General features: G+C 43.0%; 1 protein-coding gene across 5 annotated transcripts; it reads left to right on the top strand.

The window, feature by feature from the left end:
- Positions 1–802: 802 nt before the first annotated feature.
- Positions 803–15,927, top strand: LOC147147075 (uncharacterized). Of its 5 annotated transcripts, none has more exons than XM_086031104.1 (6): positions 803–1,176; positions 2,333–2,439; positions 2,534–2,662; positions 2,756–2,862; positions 3,934–4,020; positions 15,534–15,927. In XM_086031104.1, the coding sequence occupies exons 1-6, from the start codon at positions 1,093–1,095 to the stop codon at positions 15,650–15,652; spliced, it is 633 nt and encodes a 210-aa protein (XP_085887230.1). In that variant the 5' UTR covers positions 803–1,092; the 3' UTR covers positions 15,653–15,927. The 5 variants fall into 5 exon arrangements, 3 of the variants coding, with proteins under 3 accessions (XP_085887230.1, XP_085887231.1, XP_085887232.1); XM_086031105.1 differs by having other exon boundaries at positions 3,934–4,025; XM_086031106.1 differs by lacking the exons at positions 2,534–2,662; positions 2,756–2,862.
- Positions 15,928–16,627: the final 700 nt, after the last annotated feature.

Genomic DNA, 16,627 nt, shown 5'->3' with positions numbered 1-16,627 from the left:
GAAAAAAAAAAATTGTAAATAAAAATAATTCTTAATGAATGTATTATGTAAGTGTAAAATATGAATAAAAATATGAATACATATAGATAAGAAACAGCTGATAAAACATTTTCATTGTTAATGTTTTGATCTACCTTCCTGTATGGAGTTTGCATGTTCTCCCCATCTGCGTCTGCGTGACAAAAATAGAGATGACACGGTACGGTACTCATTTTGTTCCTCAAGAACAGGTGACTGTCCAGTCATAGTACTGAGATTGTAGAAATGTGTACCTGGCCTTCTATTTTATTGCATTCAACTTTTCAAATGTTGTAGAAAGACTACATCCTCAATTAAAACCTGTGGTTAAGATGCTATAATGTCATTCATGTCAGGCACAATGCACTGCTTTGCAAATAACTGTACTGTATTCGTCAATATACAGTTCCATGGAAAATTATGTACCACCTTCCTGATTTCATTTTTTTTTTTCGGTATCACACTTAAATGTTTCAGGTCATCACACTAATTTTAATATCTCGCAAATACAACCCATGTATAAAATAAAATAATTTTAAAATATTAATCATTTAAAATATAAATGATAAAATAATGATCATTTAATTACTAAAGGGGAAAAAAAATCCGAACGTATCCAACCCTATGTGAAAAAGTAATTGCTGCCTGAACCTCATGACAGGTGCCACCACCTTTCACAGCAATAACTAAAATCAAGCGATTGTGAAAACTGCTGATTAATCTTTTGCATTGCTGCACAAGATGCACCCCCACAACTTTACGTAAGGGCTGGATCATATCCAATGCTATGTCTTCTTAAGTGTCTCTCTCTGTGGAACCATCTAATCGGGTCAACTGTGCGCCGACGTCCGCTTGCTCCACATAACATGCAGTCTGCATCTTGCCATTCCATGGGACATCCTCCCCTCATCTGCACGTCTCAAGAGAAGAATCCTCGTAAACTGGCGGCCGCTCCCAGCTCCCCGTGCAATCTGTGCTTTGCGTGCCGTCCTGTGTGTAGAGTGGAGGTGCCAGGCTAAGAACCACCTGAACCCCATCCAGGACCACGTACTCCTGGTATGCCTCCGGACACTGATGGCACCTCTGAGACTCTTCGTAGGATGGAGGGAAAGAACTAGGACGCCTAAACAAAATGGTGGATACACGTGGGAAAGAGAGGTATTATCTTGATGTCATCTATAGACCATAGAAACAATGTCAAAACTTTTTGTGTTAGGGGTTGCACCGCCAGATATACCCAAAATGCAGTTCGTTTTTTTTTTTTTTCAATATCCTTCAAAACAATGAAATAAATCCTGCGGAATCCGGAGGTGAGGACGATACTGTCGCAAGACGTAGTAGCGACTTCTCAAGGGACAGTACGAATCAATCCATCTGGTTCGTGGAAGACATTTCCTCACAATTATGTATAAAAATGTGTGATTTGGTTGTTTCGGAGACTGGTAAACATAATGGCTAGCCTGCTAGCTAACGTCAGCTCTACACCACCCTTTCCATTATTCAAAAGAGCTCGTCTGTGCCATCAATCAAAGCAACAGAAAAGTCCATTACTCCCTAAATGAATAAATGAATGTTAGCTATGTCTGAATTTCCACCACTTGCCGTTTCATCTATTGTAGTTTCCAAGTGGTTTACTTCAAGTGACATTGCTAAGACGGAAGCGTGCCGCCTACTTTAGAAGTAAAAATGGTATGGTGCTGCTCATTCTCCATTATCAGGGCAATGGTCTGCAAAAATAAAATAGCAGATGTCTACTGAGATCTATAGGTTGACTACTTTAGTTATATTATCCAGTGCTTTGTATTTAATACAGACTATATAATATCTATGGATGAACCTACAAATAAATGCTGTGCTAAGTGCTGTTCCTGATGTAAATTACTACTCGGTGTGTCTTTCTGACCGACATCGTTTTCCTGGTTGTATCTCCCTGTCCTTTTTCTTATGTGGGATGCAGAGTAGCCCAAGGTTCAGTTCTGATACTTTTTAAAAAGGTTATCTCGTGTAACTGACCTCTCTATTGTATACACTTGTATGTTCTGCTGGTGTCTTCTCCTCCTTTGGTCCACCTTACTCTTTACACGCTGGAAGATGGTCCAGGTGACGCCGGTGAACATGGCCAGGAAGCCACAAGACATCAGGGTGCAGGCCATGACCTGTCCCCTCGTGTCTGTGTACCCGTGTTTCGAGGACATCAGATAACCGCCCACGCAGAGCATTGCAAACCCAACACAAGACGTCAACACGTGGAGGATGGACCACAAGTACTTCCTTATGTTCTTCATTTGTATACTGTACCTTCTTCTCTTTGTAGGTTGAGAAGATGTCTTCAAATAAGACCTGGAACCACCTCACCAAGAAACAACTAGTGCGTTCGACGGATGAAGAGGAGGTCCAGACTCCAGTGCTCCTGCCACCTCGGTTATTTATTAACCCTTTCTTCATTTGCATAGGGAACAATATTTGCATCACCCAACTAGCACCATCAAATAACTGAGAATTGTGGATATTACAGTTCAAGTCCATCCATTTTCTATATGTACTGCTTGTCCTCTGGAGAGTCACTGGTGAGCTGGAGCTCATTAAAATCTGGGCTGCTACCTCCCTGTTTGGAGTTTTTGCCCACATTCCTAAAACATGCATGGTAGGTTAATTGAAGACTACAAATTGTCCATAGGTGTGAATGTGAGTATAAATGGTTTTGTCTTTATGCTCCCTTCGGTTTGCTGGCGACCAGTTCAGACCCAAAGTCAGCTCGGATCGGCTCCGGCACCCCTGCGGCTGATAAGTGGTACAGAGAATGGATGGATGGACGGACAATATGCCATCTCCTGCCAGTAGAGGGTACTGTTAGCCACAGATTGCGTTGGCGGAATGGAGCTTCTGCTCAACACTTGGCTGTACAGTATATTCTAACCAGAAAACAAATGATGTGAATTTTGACATAGCAACCTGGAAAAGTCATGACGTCATGTTTCCCATAAACGTACTGTTCTCGTGGTAGTAAATACACTCCTCTCCAGTTACCCTAGTGAGGTCAAGCACTATTAAAAAAAAAAAAAAGGCTAGATATATGTATATTTATAATACAAGTGTGCATTATACACTTAATATGCATTTTAGAATTTAAATTGCCATGAGTCGTTTTTTCCCCTTTTTATTATCTTTGGTATCCGTAATGTGTGTTTGCGCGTGCAGTTTTAGCGTACTTTTGAATATTTGTATCCATCCATCCATTTAATACACTGCTTATCCTGTTTAGGGTCATGTGTGTGGTGGAGCCTATTCCAGCTGACATTGGGTGAGCGGTGGGGTACCATCTGAAGTGGTCGCCAGCCAATCACAGGACACATATAGACAAACAACCATTCACTCTCACAGAGTCACTGAGTGGGAGCTGAACCCATTTTTATTGTACCAAAGTCAGATGAATGTACCACAAACTGTGCATAATCTTGAAGTGACTTGCAATAGTATTACTTTTTGAACGCGTATCGCTACTATGCTACTGTTGTATGAACGAATTATGTATCATTATGGTAGCGCGCAGTATTTTTTCCGGTGAAGTCTTTTCGGTTTTGGGCGCTGTGTTTAAAATGTAATGGCAGCCATGCAAGATCTGGCAGTGTTTCACTGCTCTTCCTTGTTATCAGCTATAGGATTTAATCCCCCTGAGTGGAGGTATTGCACCACAGCAATGATTTTCAACAGGTTAACTAAGACTTCCTCTTCCTATCTGCTACCTGCACAGATGATCCAGTGATGCCTCCCTGCTGGATCATACTTTAGATTAGTGTGCCTTGTTTCCATATTCTGTGAGCTAGTTTGTCATTTTCAAGAGAATACAGTTCCATCATAGTGTATTTTGCACTTGAAGTCATCCATTTTATAGTCTGCTCTGCTTATCTTCATTAGGGTCTTGGCTGAGCTGGAGAGTGTCCCAGCTGACATTTGGGGCGAGAGGCGGAGTTCACGCTGGAATGAAACCCAAACGTCAGAACTGTAAGGTAGACATGCTTACTGCTATACATGTTCTGAGCTTTAGCTTTGCTGTACTGTAATATGTCACGCATGTAATTAGAGTCAGCGTGCGCATACGTGTGCACACTTATGCCCGACTTCTTTTAGACCTCATTATGAAGTGATAATAATAGACAGAGGGCCATTAGTGATGAGTGAAGGTGTGACGAGGCCTGTTATTAATCAACTGGACTTGATGAGGACCTGCCAGCTGCCCTCTGATATTAATAACATACAGTCGGACTCCACACTGCTAAAAGTGGATTCATGGCATTTGTTTGTTTATGTAAAGAAATCACTGAGAGCATATCAAGTAGGACAAAAAACATTTTCTCGACGGCTCATTAGAGAAATCCCAAATATTTTGCACACTTTGCAAAGCCAAATTCAAATACCGTATTAGTTGTACTTTTTTGGTCGCTTAACTGTTGTATTTTACAGGAAAAGAATCGTATTCAAGGATCAAAGAAAGCTATTAGAGCAGTCCTTGAATCGAAATATACTTGTATTTTTTTTCCACATTCATTTCAAGATTTTACTCAAGTAAATATTGGTTCCAAGCTTCGTAAAAAAAAATGTAGTTGAAAAATGCGATTAATCGCGATCAATTATGGAAAATTTTGCGATTAATTAATTTAGAAAATTTAATTGCTTGACAGCACTAATATATGACTCCCACATTTAAAAAACATGGCTGTTTATCAAAGACTTAAAATTGTCCGTAGGTGAGAGTGTGGATGGTTGTTTGTCTATACTATACGTCCCCGGCGACTGACTGTTGACCAGTCACCTGTGACTCCAATAAAGGATATATAATAATAAACAAATATAAATAATAATAAATACATAGAAATAGAGGCCGCGGTGGTCGACTGGTCAGCACGTCCGCCTCACAGTTCAGAGGTCGTGGGGTCGATCCCGGCTCCGGCCTCCCTGTGTGGAGTTTGCATGTTCTCAGCGTGCCTGTGTGGGTTTTCTCCGGGTACTCCGGTTTCCTCCCACATTCCAAAAACATGTATGATAAGTTGATTGGCCACTCTAAATTGCCCCTAGGTGTGATTGTTAGTGAGGTTGTTTGTTTGTCTCTGTGTGCCCTGTGATTGGCTGGCAACCAATTCAGGGTGTCCCCCGCCTACTGCCCGAGGACTGCTGGGATAGGCTCCAGCACGCCCTCGACCCTTGTGAGGATAAGCGGTATAGATAATGGATGGATGGAACATAGAAATAGTAATAAAGAACAAAAAAGCAATAGAGGAAAAAATGGATGTAATTCTTCTTAATTTTCCCTTTCTGTATGTGTAATGTCTTGGTGTCACAATATTTATGTCCATGTGCAATGGACACTCTAAGGTGGAACACAACAACAAAAGTCCGCCCTCTTAATGCCAACACACAAAACATAACGCCATTGACGAACAAATGAATGGCATCTATTTATGTAGCGGTGTTAAAATGCTTGAAGCATGAACACATACGGTGCAGCAAAACATTTAGACAGAAAATATAGCAATATTCAAAGGCATATATTTATCGTCTGGAAAAAAATATCAATATTTTCAAGGCGCAAACACTGCAAGAAGCACAGAGTGTGAACGAATTAATGGCATTGAAATAGGAAAAGAAGTTTTGACTTGTGAGTGTTTTGAGTTACCAGCATGGTCATGGAATGGATTAAACTCAGAAGCGCTTCCATATTTATATTCCAAAAAAGTCTCTTGGCCATAGTATTTCTACTTTAATCCCTTGATGCTCGCTGAACTGAAATCTTGCTGGATATGCTGATAATGCTCTAAACGCCAAAGGGCATATAATAGGTGTGTGTTCCACCTTCTGTCACGGTTGCTCTTATGGCTTTCAATCCTCTGGTGTGTCCGGCGCGCACTAGGCTGTAGTGTAGCACTTCCCCGCTCCCGTCGAGGCCGTATAAACACCGGCCGCTTGTCTGGCCGAGGCGAGGCGAAGGGGATCAATGAGGAGATCAATAGGGTCCCTGGGAGTCCTAATAGCCCTGTTACTGCGCACTGACTCCCTAACTGGCTGCCCAATATGGCAGCACACTGGGGAGGGAGACGTGTGTTTGCGTGCATGCGTGCGTGCGTGGTTGTAATATCCATATACTGTCTGATACGGACCCCCTGCTGAGTATGGACCTCCTCTTAGCTCACACTGCAGCACAATAAGTTGCGTTAGCATACTCACTGGTGATCAATGATGGTAGTGTCATAGTAAATAAACGCCTTTTAAAGTTTTAAATGATGTATCAGTTATGTATTTCATGATGATTCATTTATTTCTGTATTGGAGCTCGTTAGTTGGTGCAAGCGTATCTAATGTTGTGGCTGGTGGGTGTGCTGTAGACTAATACCAAAGGTAAGACACATTTTGATAGAGCACAAGGTTAAGCAATGGAACCTGATTGGCTGCTGCCTGTAGGTCCTTCCGTCCATTCAATAATACAACAACCCAACCATCCATTTATCCATCCATCTTCCCAAACTCCCATCACCCTTTGCATCTGTTTCATCCATATTCCAAGCCGTCCATCCTTCTAGCCATCTGTTGATTGTTGGATGGACAGGTGAGTGGTGGGACGGGTGGATGGATGGATGGTGGGAATATGGACGAATGGATTTGTGGATTGTTGAATTGATGGATGGGGGGGAATATGGATGACATTCACCATCCATCATCCATCCATCCCTCCCCCTGTGCTCCGGCTGCCACTTCTATCCCAGCAACAATGAGTTGCAAAACACGATGTGCGCCAAAACAGCGCCCCGCTGGTTTCGCAGATTATCAGTCTACTTCACACCGCCGCCTCACTTGTGCTAATAAACACAGCGGGTGCACAGGAGGTGCGCTGCAGAGACGGGCAGCGGCGACAACAAGGTGATTCAGGCTGGAGCTACCCCGCTGTTCTCATTCCCGATTTATATTCAAATGTTTCGCACCGATGGGCTCAATCAGGAACAATGAGCGCCTTCAGCAAAAACCATTTTGGATGCAGTCAGTCCATTGCTAGCGCAGAGCAACTCGGAAACTACAGTGGTACCTTGACGCGCCAGTGCTGAAACTTAGGAGACTCCAGTGCCTGACATCACTCATTAGGCCATGCTCCTTCAAGGCACACACATCAAGCATGTGCGTAGTCAGTCCAATAATTGCACGTTTCTCAAGCAGTATTTTTTTGGGGTTGGTTTCTACAATAAAGTACTATTTTTACTTTTTAAAATATGTAACAAAGGACATTTTGGTGTTTTGCGGGTGCGGTAACAGATGAATAGCGTTTCAATCAATGTCAGTGGGAAAAATGTATCCATCGGCCAAGGAGGCGCTACTGTGCTAATTGTCTTTGTACAGGCAGAATTTTTAATATCGCTCTAGTATTGGATGACAAGCTTGCCATGCACGAACATACCTCACGCACGGGCGCACGTGAGAATGTTAAAGTTGTCCATGTTGGAGGCAGATGTCATCGGAGAGTTGCAGCTTTAACGCCCCTCCTGGGTAAGATGATAGCTTGATAAGGCCAGAGGCGTCCCATACGCGGGCCTTGGGGGAGACGTAATAATGGCGACGTATAATTCAAGGTAATGAAGGCCGCATCACTAGATCAGTCATAAAGAATGATAGCGAGGCAGACGTTTGACCTCTGCTGGCAGCCCTCCACTCCCAATAAATGCGTTTGCTGCTCGCACTCCACAGCACTGAGACAAAGAAGAGGAGGGGATGGAATTTGGACGGGATTTAACGTTAGCTAACATCCAGGAACCGCATCATGGAATCTGATCTGAGCCAAGGAAAAGGACTTTACACTGTACTATTTGGACATATTGAAACAAGAGGGAATCGAGAGCAAACAGTCTCAACTGTTTTGTGAAATCTAGGCAAGTCAAGTTTGTTTATGTAGCCCTTAATCACCAAAGAGTCTCAAATAACATCACAAGTCTACAGTTCACAGAGATCAGTGATATTCCCCGATCTAAACCCCCCCAATGAGCCAAGGAAAAACTCAAAACCTCATTTGAGGAAAAAGGGAGAAACCTTGAGACGGGACCATAGATTGATTTATCCCCCTCAGAGAATGAAAGAATGCAATGGATGCCAAAAGGGCAATCGCATTTATTGCATATACAGTATTGTGCTTGTACAATGTTGACTAAAGGAACGTAAGAGTCCATTTAATGGAATGAGGCGCCTTTAAGAAAGTAGTTCTTCCTCAGGACGTGCCTCGGTTGGTCGCTGCAGAGTCTTCCATAGCAACACGGCTGGTGGAAATGCTCCACCTCTGATCGGTAGGTGAAGAACCTGTACCAACAACAGCCTCACGTCAATCATCACCACCTAGCTCCAACTCCAAGCAGGAGAGGAAGGTGCAGGAGACAGGAGAAGAGGCAGTAAAACAGACCTACCTGTGGTTGAACTGAATGTCCAAGTGTAAGCATAAGTCCTGAATCAAGATTTAAACAAGTCCGAATCTAAATAGTGCACTCGACATGCATGGCTCAACGCGCACTGAAGACTCTAAATTGTCTTCAGTGTTAATAAAAATAATTATGTCCGTTGAATACATGAAGGTTTTACAAAAACGAGTGACAAATTTCAGTTCAAAAAGTTAACCGTTAGTGAAGACATTGAGGCTGAGAGCTACTCCTTGGTGATCGATTAGTACGAAGTGGTACCGGTTGACACAAATTAGTTGACACAAAAATTTATGACTCGGGGTGATTTCCAGAGTAATCGATGGAATCATCAGTAAGATAATCGATTCTAAAAAGATTCATTTACCCCTGGTTATTGTTAGTAATTAATGACATTCATTTGTGTGAAGACACTGATCATGATAATGATGTTTCACAGGAATTAGGAAACACATTCATACCAATACGCAACAGTCTTTTTCTATAAATCTCTTCAATTGTTTACATTTTGAAATGAACATTCCTAGAAAATCACAATGCCCTATCGAAGGTGAGCTATTTTTACTCACGTGGTCCTTGGGGGCTACCTGGTGCCCGCGTTGGTGACCCCTGCTCTACAGCATTAGGTTGAACGTACACAAAAAATGTCTTCATTGAAGTCTTAAATGGGAACTCAACCCAAACATATTTTTTTCAAGAATATGTTCCCAGCAGGCCCACTAGCTGAAACACGGCATTCTGATTAATAGTGCGTTTGTGCTATATGGGTTACGCAGCAAAATCCACCCATTTTTAAGCCATCTCAGGGGGCGGCCATTTTGGCACGACTTGACTGAAAATGACATCACAACTGCTCAGGGCTCTGATAACGACCAATCACGGCTCAGCTTGAGAAAACAGGTCAGCCGTGATTGGTCGTTACCTGAGCCCTGAGGCACTGTGATGTCATTTTCAGTCGACAGAAGTGACAAAATGGCCGCCCCCAGAGCTGGCCAAAAAGGCGTGGATTAACTCTTATTCCACAAACGCAATATTTATTTAAAACTGTCTTTTATGTTTACAAAAATATATCTGGTCTGATGAAGACTCTAACTAGATGTTTATAAGAAAAAACACTTTAAAGTTGGACAATGACTGGAACTTGTCATCAGCGTTTAAAAAAAAAAATTCAGTTCAAAAGTACTTTTGGCACCTGTGATACATGCAGTGCGCAATGGTTGTAGATAACATACAGGTATGTGTCAGTCCAGGGACTCACAGCTGACCTGTGTAGGTCATAACCTAGCATTCACTCAAAGTCACCTGGGATAGGCTTGAGCCGCCTTAACCATAAACAGGATAAGACAACGGTCGAGTTGACAAACAGACAAAGCTGCGGCGATAACAACCTAATCTCCCTGGTGGAGGTAATCAAGTGGGGCAAACACGTGGTCCGTGCCCGCCTGGCAGTGCAGTTGATCGGTATGCATGTGGCGTGTAGCGTCCTTTGGGCAGACGTGGGGGTTGGTGAGAGGGGGGGGGGGGACTTTCTTGTACATGTCTGCTAAATGACAGTAATTATTTTCCTGGGCTGCAGGCGACTCATGCATGTTTTATTTCCACCTGCACCTCCCCCATCTGCCTGCGTGGCCACGCATGGCACACGCCGTGCTGGAATGGGAGAGGAGGGGGAAAAAACCCCCCACATTTTATTTCTCTCCATACCTTCTTCCTATGAGTCCCACCGGGTTCCTCCAGCCGCCATTCTTTCACCGAGGAGGCCCCGGCTTTTTATGGGTCCAGGGGGGGTTTAGCGGTGCCTGACACATGCTGTCAGGCTGCTCTCACGATGGTCCAGATACAGATAAAGATACCGAATGGGGCTTTGTGCACACTCGATGATGCTGTAAGCATTTTACTTCAAAATGGCAGCCATGTTTCAATTCAGGTCCTGGTATCACTTAGGTTATGCCCAGAGCTGCACTAAAAATATACTTTCTCTACTCGAATCAGGTTTTCTTTATTCTAGTTTCATAAAAACAATTTCTAGCCACACAAGAGTGCATTTGCCGGCTCGTAGGTGCATGTCAAAGCAACAGGTGGAATTACAGAGTCTTAAAGCGGAAGTCAACGCAAACGTATTTTTTTCAAGAATATGTTCTATGCAAGCCCACTAGTTGAAACAGGGTATTCTGATAAATATTGCGTTTGTGGAATAAGTGTTAATCCACTCTTTTTTAGCCATCTCTGGGGGCGGCCATTTTGTCTTCTGTCGACTGAAAATGACATCACAACTGCTCACATGGACCAATCACGGCTCAGATTCAGAGAACAGGTCAGCCGTGATTGGTCGTTGTGAGCAGTTGTGATGTCATTTTCAGTCGACAGAAGACAAAATGCCCGCCCCCAGAGATGGCTGAAAACGAGTGCATTTTACTGCTTAACTTATATTCCACAAACACAAAATTAATCAGAATGCCGTGTTTCAACTAGTGGGCCTGGTGGTAACATATTCTTGAAAAAAATATGTTTGGGTTGACTTCCGCTCTAAGTACAAGGCCCTTGTGGACAATCAGAACTCACTTCCAGAAAAGACACAAAACAGGCAAATATACCAAAAATCATACACGCACAAAAAACAACAACTGTTGTGGGGCTGGGGTGACTGCACCTGCGTATGGCGCGGAGCACATGTCCATTGGTGGGGAGAGTGAATTTGTTCTGTATTTGGAGGTAGACGGCAAAACAGTTGCACAGGCAGCGAGTTGACAACTGGAAAAAATATCAATCATGTCATTCATTACTTGACTTCGACTTGGCTATTATCATCGGAACGTCAACTACAAAAAAAATCTGAAGTCGTTCCTCTTAACCAAATAATTCAATTGCCCAAGTCACGTTTTCACAAAACAGGAAAAAAAAATTACAATGAAGAGTCCAGTTGTCGCAATTCAATTTTTGTGGAATACCGTGACCTGGATTACTGAAAGTCTACGCAGACATAAAGAAAAAACAATTTTTTTTTAGCTAGCACATTGGTATTATTTTACTGCTACAGAAAAGACTGACGTAGGCAATTATACTAAGGGGCTAACCACATATACTGTAGAAAAAGTGGAAGTGTGTCCACTCCTAGATATGAAAACAAAACAAATACTAACGGCCAAGAGACAAAAAAATAAATACATTTGAAAAACAACTAAAGCAATTACATGAAAACGTTTTTTGCCTACTCACAAAATGATTTTCCTACACTCGAATACAACAAACAAACCAAAAATATTATCAGCCTCCCAAGAGATAAGAAACAAAACAATCATTTTAAATTTTAAAACAGGTTTTCTTGTCAATATACATGAACTCAAACGCTGATTATTTAGCACATATTCACTGTTGGAAAAATAATCATTAACTTTAATTCCTACTTTCTGGCCAGCGGGATCCTACAATCATACTAAACGTTTTAAAATGTCAATAACATACCCTTTATTCATCCCAGGTAAGGCAATTTCAAATTCTCATTTGCAGAGCCGACCTGGCAGTAGACAGTAGAATCAAACAACGCAAAATAAAAGCAAATACTTAGCAGTACGCAGACAACAAACTGCACGTGACATAGTTCTACATTATATTACAGCATAGCGCACGGTGAATAAAACGCTCAAAACAGGCTGAAAATAGGTGCAGCAATCATAGTATCCTATACTATTGAAACCGTGATATTGGGATGAATGAAGTGAGTTTTAGTCATTTGGGGCAGAAAATTGAAGAGTGACCAAAACTAGTGCGAGAGCAAAAAGGTTAATAAAACCCACGGTGAGCAGCGAGCCAAAAAAAAAAAAAAAAAAATATTCAGGGAATCTAGCAAAAATACAATTTTGTGATATCATTTTTAATACAAATCAAAAAATATATAATAATACAGTCATTATTCTAAGTCAGTCTTTTTATTGTGTGCCCCAAAAACGTGACTAAAACAGGTTTTCTTCTAGCTAAAAAGGCCAAATTGGCTTTTCACAAGAGGAAAAAAAATAATAGTTGACTTGGCGTCATTATTGTGATACGTTTGCCCACAATGCATGCTGGGAAAAAGAATCTACTTGAAACAATAGGGAATCCTCCCTGCTGGAAGTCTGTCAAGGTTGGCTGACAAACTCATGTCTTTTTTTTTTTTTCTTCTTCATCGCCTTGTTCCTCCATAGCACCATAGCATAGTGAGTCACATCGTCCTGTGACACGCTCGCTCGCTCGGCGCCACTCGGGGGATCTCTAAGCCCCCTGCTGCTTTCATAATGAACATGTGGCTTCTCTCTCTTGGGCACAATTGAGCCAAATTCATAGGCAGAGGACGGGGCATTAGCCAGATGGTGCTGTGGGTGGCATCCTTTCTCTGGCCATTCATTAGAGCCGTGCTGCTGACAAAAAAACTCCAATTTGTGCACACAGGCATGTATCTGCTTTCAATAGCACATCCCTGGATCTGTGTGTATGTGTGTGTGTGTTGGTTAAGTGATCTTGTGCATGCAGGATTTCTCGGGGGGGGGGAAAGAAGTTCAATAAGACAAATGATTCTGCTTGAATATATGTAGATGCAATTCAAATATGGGGGGGAAAAAAAGATTGCCAGCTGCTTATGTTTGATGGAGTTGTTGCACGTATCGGTTTAATTTCTGCACACAGACGCATTTTAAATGACCACTGGCTCGCTCACAGTGATCAAAGCCCCCAGTTATGATTTACAGTGAACGCATTCTGAAGTGACAGCTCGCAAGCAGTTGGCGCTGACACAAAAAGGTTTAGAATTGCCTAGAGAGGCTACAAGATGGCGGCAAAACACTTTATGCTGTTAGATAAAGCTATGGTCTGACTCAATGGGGATCCTCCCCTTAGTTCAAGTTCAACATGTTTTGTTTTTGTTTTTTTGCACCAAGTTGCCACCAGATGGAGCCAAAGCAACGTGGCTTTGGCCTAAGCACATAAACAGGGAATCGTCAAGTTTTGCAGGGAATAGCGAAGGATTGGTTACTTTCAAAAACACGCCCACAAATAGGTGACTTTGCAAATGCCAAACTGCAAATATGCAGGCGGTTCACAATAAGTGCGTCCTTCATCTTATCATTACCTCCTCCTTCCTATCTCCCCCTGTTGTCGTTACCTGAAATCCACTTTTGTCCATCCATTATCCATACCGCTTATCCTCACAAGGGTCGCGGGCCGTGCTGGAGCCGATCCCAGCTGTTTTCGGGCAGTAGGCGGGGTACGCCCTGAATTGGTTGCTAGCCAATCCCAGATCCACTTTTCTAATGTGGCAAATGAACAAACAACAAAACTTAAAAGTAACAATGGGGATTTTGCTTACATGCAATGAGGGGACTAATATTATAGAGCTCTACAGAATAGTTGGTGACAAAGAAGGGGGAGCCAGACAGATGAGCCACTGTGTACCATCAACATGATAATGAAGGTAATAAGATCACACGAAACATCACACAAACAAATATTCTTTTTAAAGTGAATTTCTTTAAACATTATAACAAAGGAAGAATGAGTGACCTAAATAAGTTGGTCTTCCTCCAATCTCTGAGGGAAGCTGGATGTATTATGGATGCGATATAATAATAATATGCAGATTTTTGCTTGTCATGTGCTTGCCCGGTCCCTGTCGCCCGCTAGCAGTGGGGGTCCATTGTATATTGCAATCCAAAACATGGGCAGGAATATGCATTTCCTTCCACTATTCTGTTTCCTTGGATAATTAAGGACAGGAAATGTGGCAGAAGAAATTGCTCCCAAAAATTGCACGAGAAAGATCACTACTCTGTATGAAACATCAAATAAACGTTAGGGCAACCCTCGTTTTTTCACCACTGTATGCGGTGGCACACAGCAGCCTTTAGGGAGGTGTCACACAGTCCCCATGGCAACCTTGAAGTAATGGGGGGCCGGGTCTAATTCGATCTCAGAGGCTGAACGGTGACTGATGGAGAATGGCCGCGCGTCTGCGAGCCATTCGCACACACCTGAGCCCGCGCGTCTTTGAACGCATCGCGTCTCCTCAACTTCCCCATCTACTCCTAAGCTTCTCCTTCTCATTATTCCCTGCTCGGATTAAAAAACTTCCCTCCTCCTGGCATCCCTTCCACTCTAGTCAATCAATACCTCATACAATTTCTACCCCCTTCCCTCCCCTCCTGACATTCTGGAAAATAATAGGATTTCATTAGTAGCACTGGCTCTTGTTGTATTACTCTTATCCCTCCCCAAAGAAGGTTGGGATTAGTGGTGGTGCTGGTGGTGGGGGTCTGCACAGACACACACACCGCCAAGGTGAGTTGGCAGGGAAGCGGAGTGAGGTGAGACTAGCGCGGCTAATGGCGTGACCGACCAATCGCGCGGCTCGTTACGGAGGGAACGCTTAGTTATGGGGGGGGGTTCATAACTGCTGCCACTGGTTGTGCATATAGAAAAAGTTCGAGAAGGGCCTGGGGCTCGCTAGTGGTGTTTTCAGATGGGGGGGGGGTGAGTGGTCAAGAGGATTATGCTCTTATTTAATTTTTTAAAAATTTTTTATGTGGCTTGTTTGGTCACTAGGAGGATCTATTGATTAAAAAATATATATATACAAAAAAAATTACAACAAACAAATCTTTGTGACAAAATTGTTTAAGAGCCAAGGGATAAGATATTAAATTTTGGTGCAAACTGTTGAAAAAAGTGAAAAAAAAAAAATTGTTTTTACTGCGTTCGACAAATGTAAATATTAGACTTTTGTCAAAACATGTCTTTCTGCCCACCAAGCCTGCCAATATAATTGGAGCCATTGTCCTCGCACTCACCTTGTTGCATTGCCATGATGTGTTTTCTTGACCCATATGAGGCAAGACGGGTCACGACTTGAACAGATTTGCTGTCAGAGGAGAAACAGGGCCTCTTTTTTTTTTTTTGTTCCTCACCACGGCTTCGTATTAAAATTCATGGCGCAACTCCGCAGCGAGCACAAATGTCAGCGATGAGGGCCATGATGTATGCTCTCATTCTCTCGCCTTCCTGTCGCTCCATCCTTCTTTTTCCGCTCTCTTCCCGTCTTTGTTCCAGTCGGCCGGACGCTCGGCGCCTCCTGCTGCTCCTGCTGCTCCTGCTGCTGCTGGAGGAAAAGGAGGCAAGAGAAGCGGGCCCGGATGACTGAGTGGGACATCACGCTGCTGCTCGTTTAGGCTTTTAATCAAGCAGTCTGCCGGGGGATGTGAAATGTGGAAAGCCGTCTCTTCCGCTCCTGCTTAGGTCCACGTCCTTACCGTGTTTGATTACATGCGGCGTGACGTCACCTGGAACACGCTAGAACAGTGGTTGTCAAACTGGGGTCACTGGAACCCCCAGGTGCCATGCAGGGTTAGGGGTGCAGTAGTGTTGTTTTTTTTTTCAAGAATATGTTCCCACTAGTTGAAACAGGGCATTCTGATTAATTTTGTGTTTGTGGCATATAAGTTAAGCAGGAAAATGCACTGGTTTTTAGCCATCTCTGGGGGCGGCCATTTTGTCTTCTGTCGACTGAAAATGACATCACAACTGCTCATAACGACCAATCGCGGTTGACCTGTTTTCTGAATCTGAGCCGCGATTGGTCGTTGGTGAGCAGTTGTGATGTCATTTTCAGTCGACAGAAGACAAAATGGCCGCCCCCGGAGATGGCTAAAAATGAGTGGATTAACACTTATTCCACAAACGCAACATTTATCAGAACGCCCTGTTTCAACTAGTGGGCTTGCATAGAACATATTCTTGACTTTCTCTTTAAGATTATGAAGGGGTCCTTCGAAAAATGTTTGCCCTGGACTCAAAAAGCTGGGATACCCCGTTCGAGAACAACTCTGACAATGTCATTGTCATCTCTTTCGGGTGTTACACAGGGAGTTAAATGTCTGCAGAGTGTATTTGCAGAGGGAAAAACGAGGAGTCAAGTGGGCTTTTCCGCCATTTCTCTGCTCTCATAGTGACATTCTAAACACTAATAGACAGATTTAAAGCCCCAGCAGGGACATCCGGCGCACACTTGGTATAAAAAAATAAATAAGGTAGGAGCAGGAGAAGAGACAGTATTTTTTGGATGTCAGGCTGGTCCAAGGTGTGTAAATCTATGTGTAATTCATCAAGCGCATCAAAGGTGGAGGTTAAACAGGAGCACATACTAT

This window comes from Filicampus tigris, chromosome 5 (assembly GCF_054856515.1).
Source record: "Filicampus tigris isolate MCC_2025a chromosome 5, RoL_Ftig_1.0, whole genome shotgun sequence".
In the NCBI taxonomy this organism is placed as follows: Eukaryota; Metazoa; Chordata; class Actinopteri; order Syngnathiformes; family Syngnathidae; genus Filicampus; species Filicampus tigris.
This window is presented reverse-complemented; position numbering and strand designations above follow the sequence as displayed.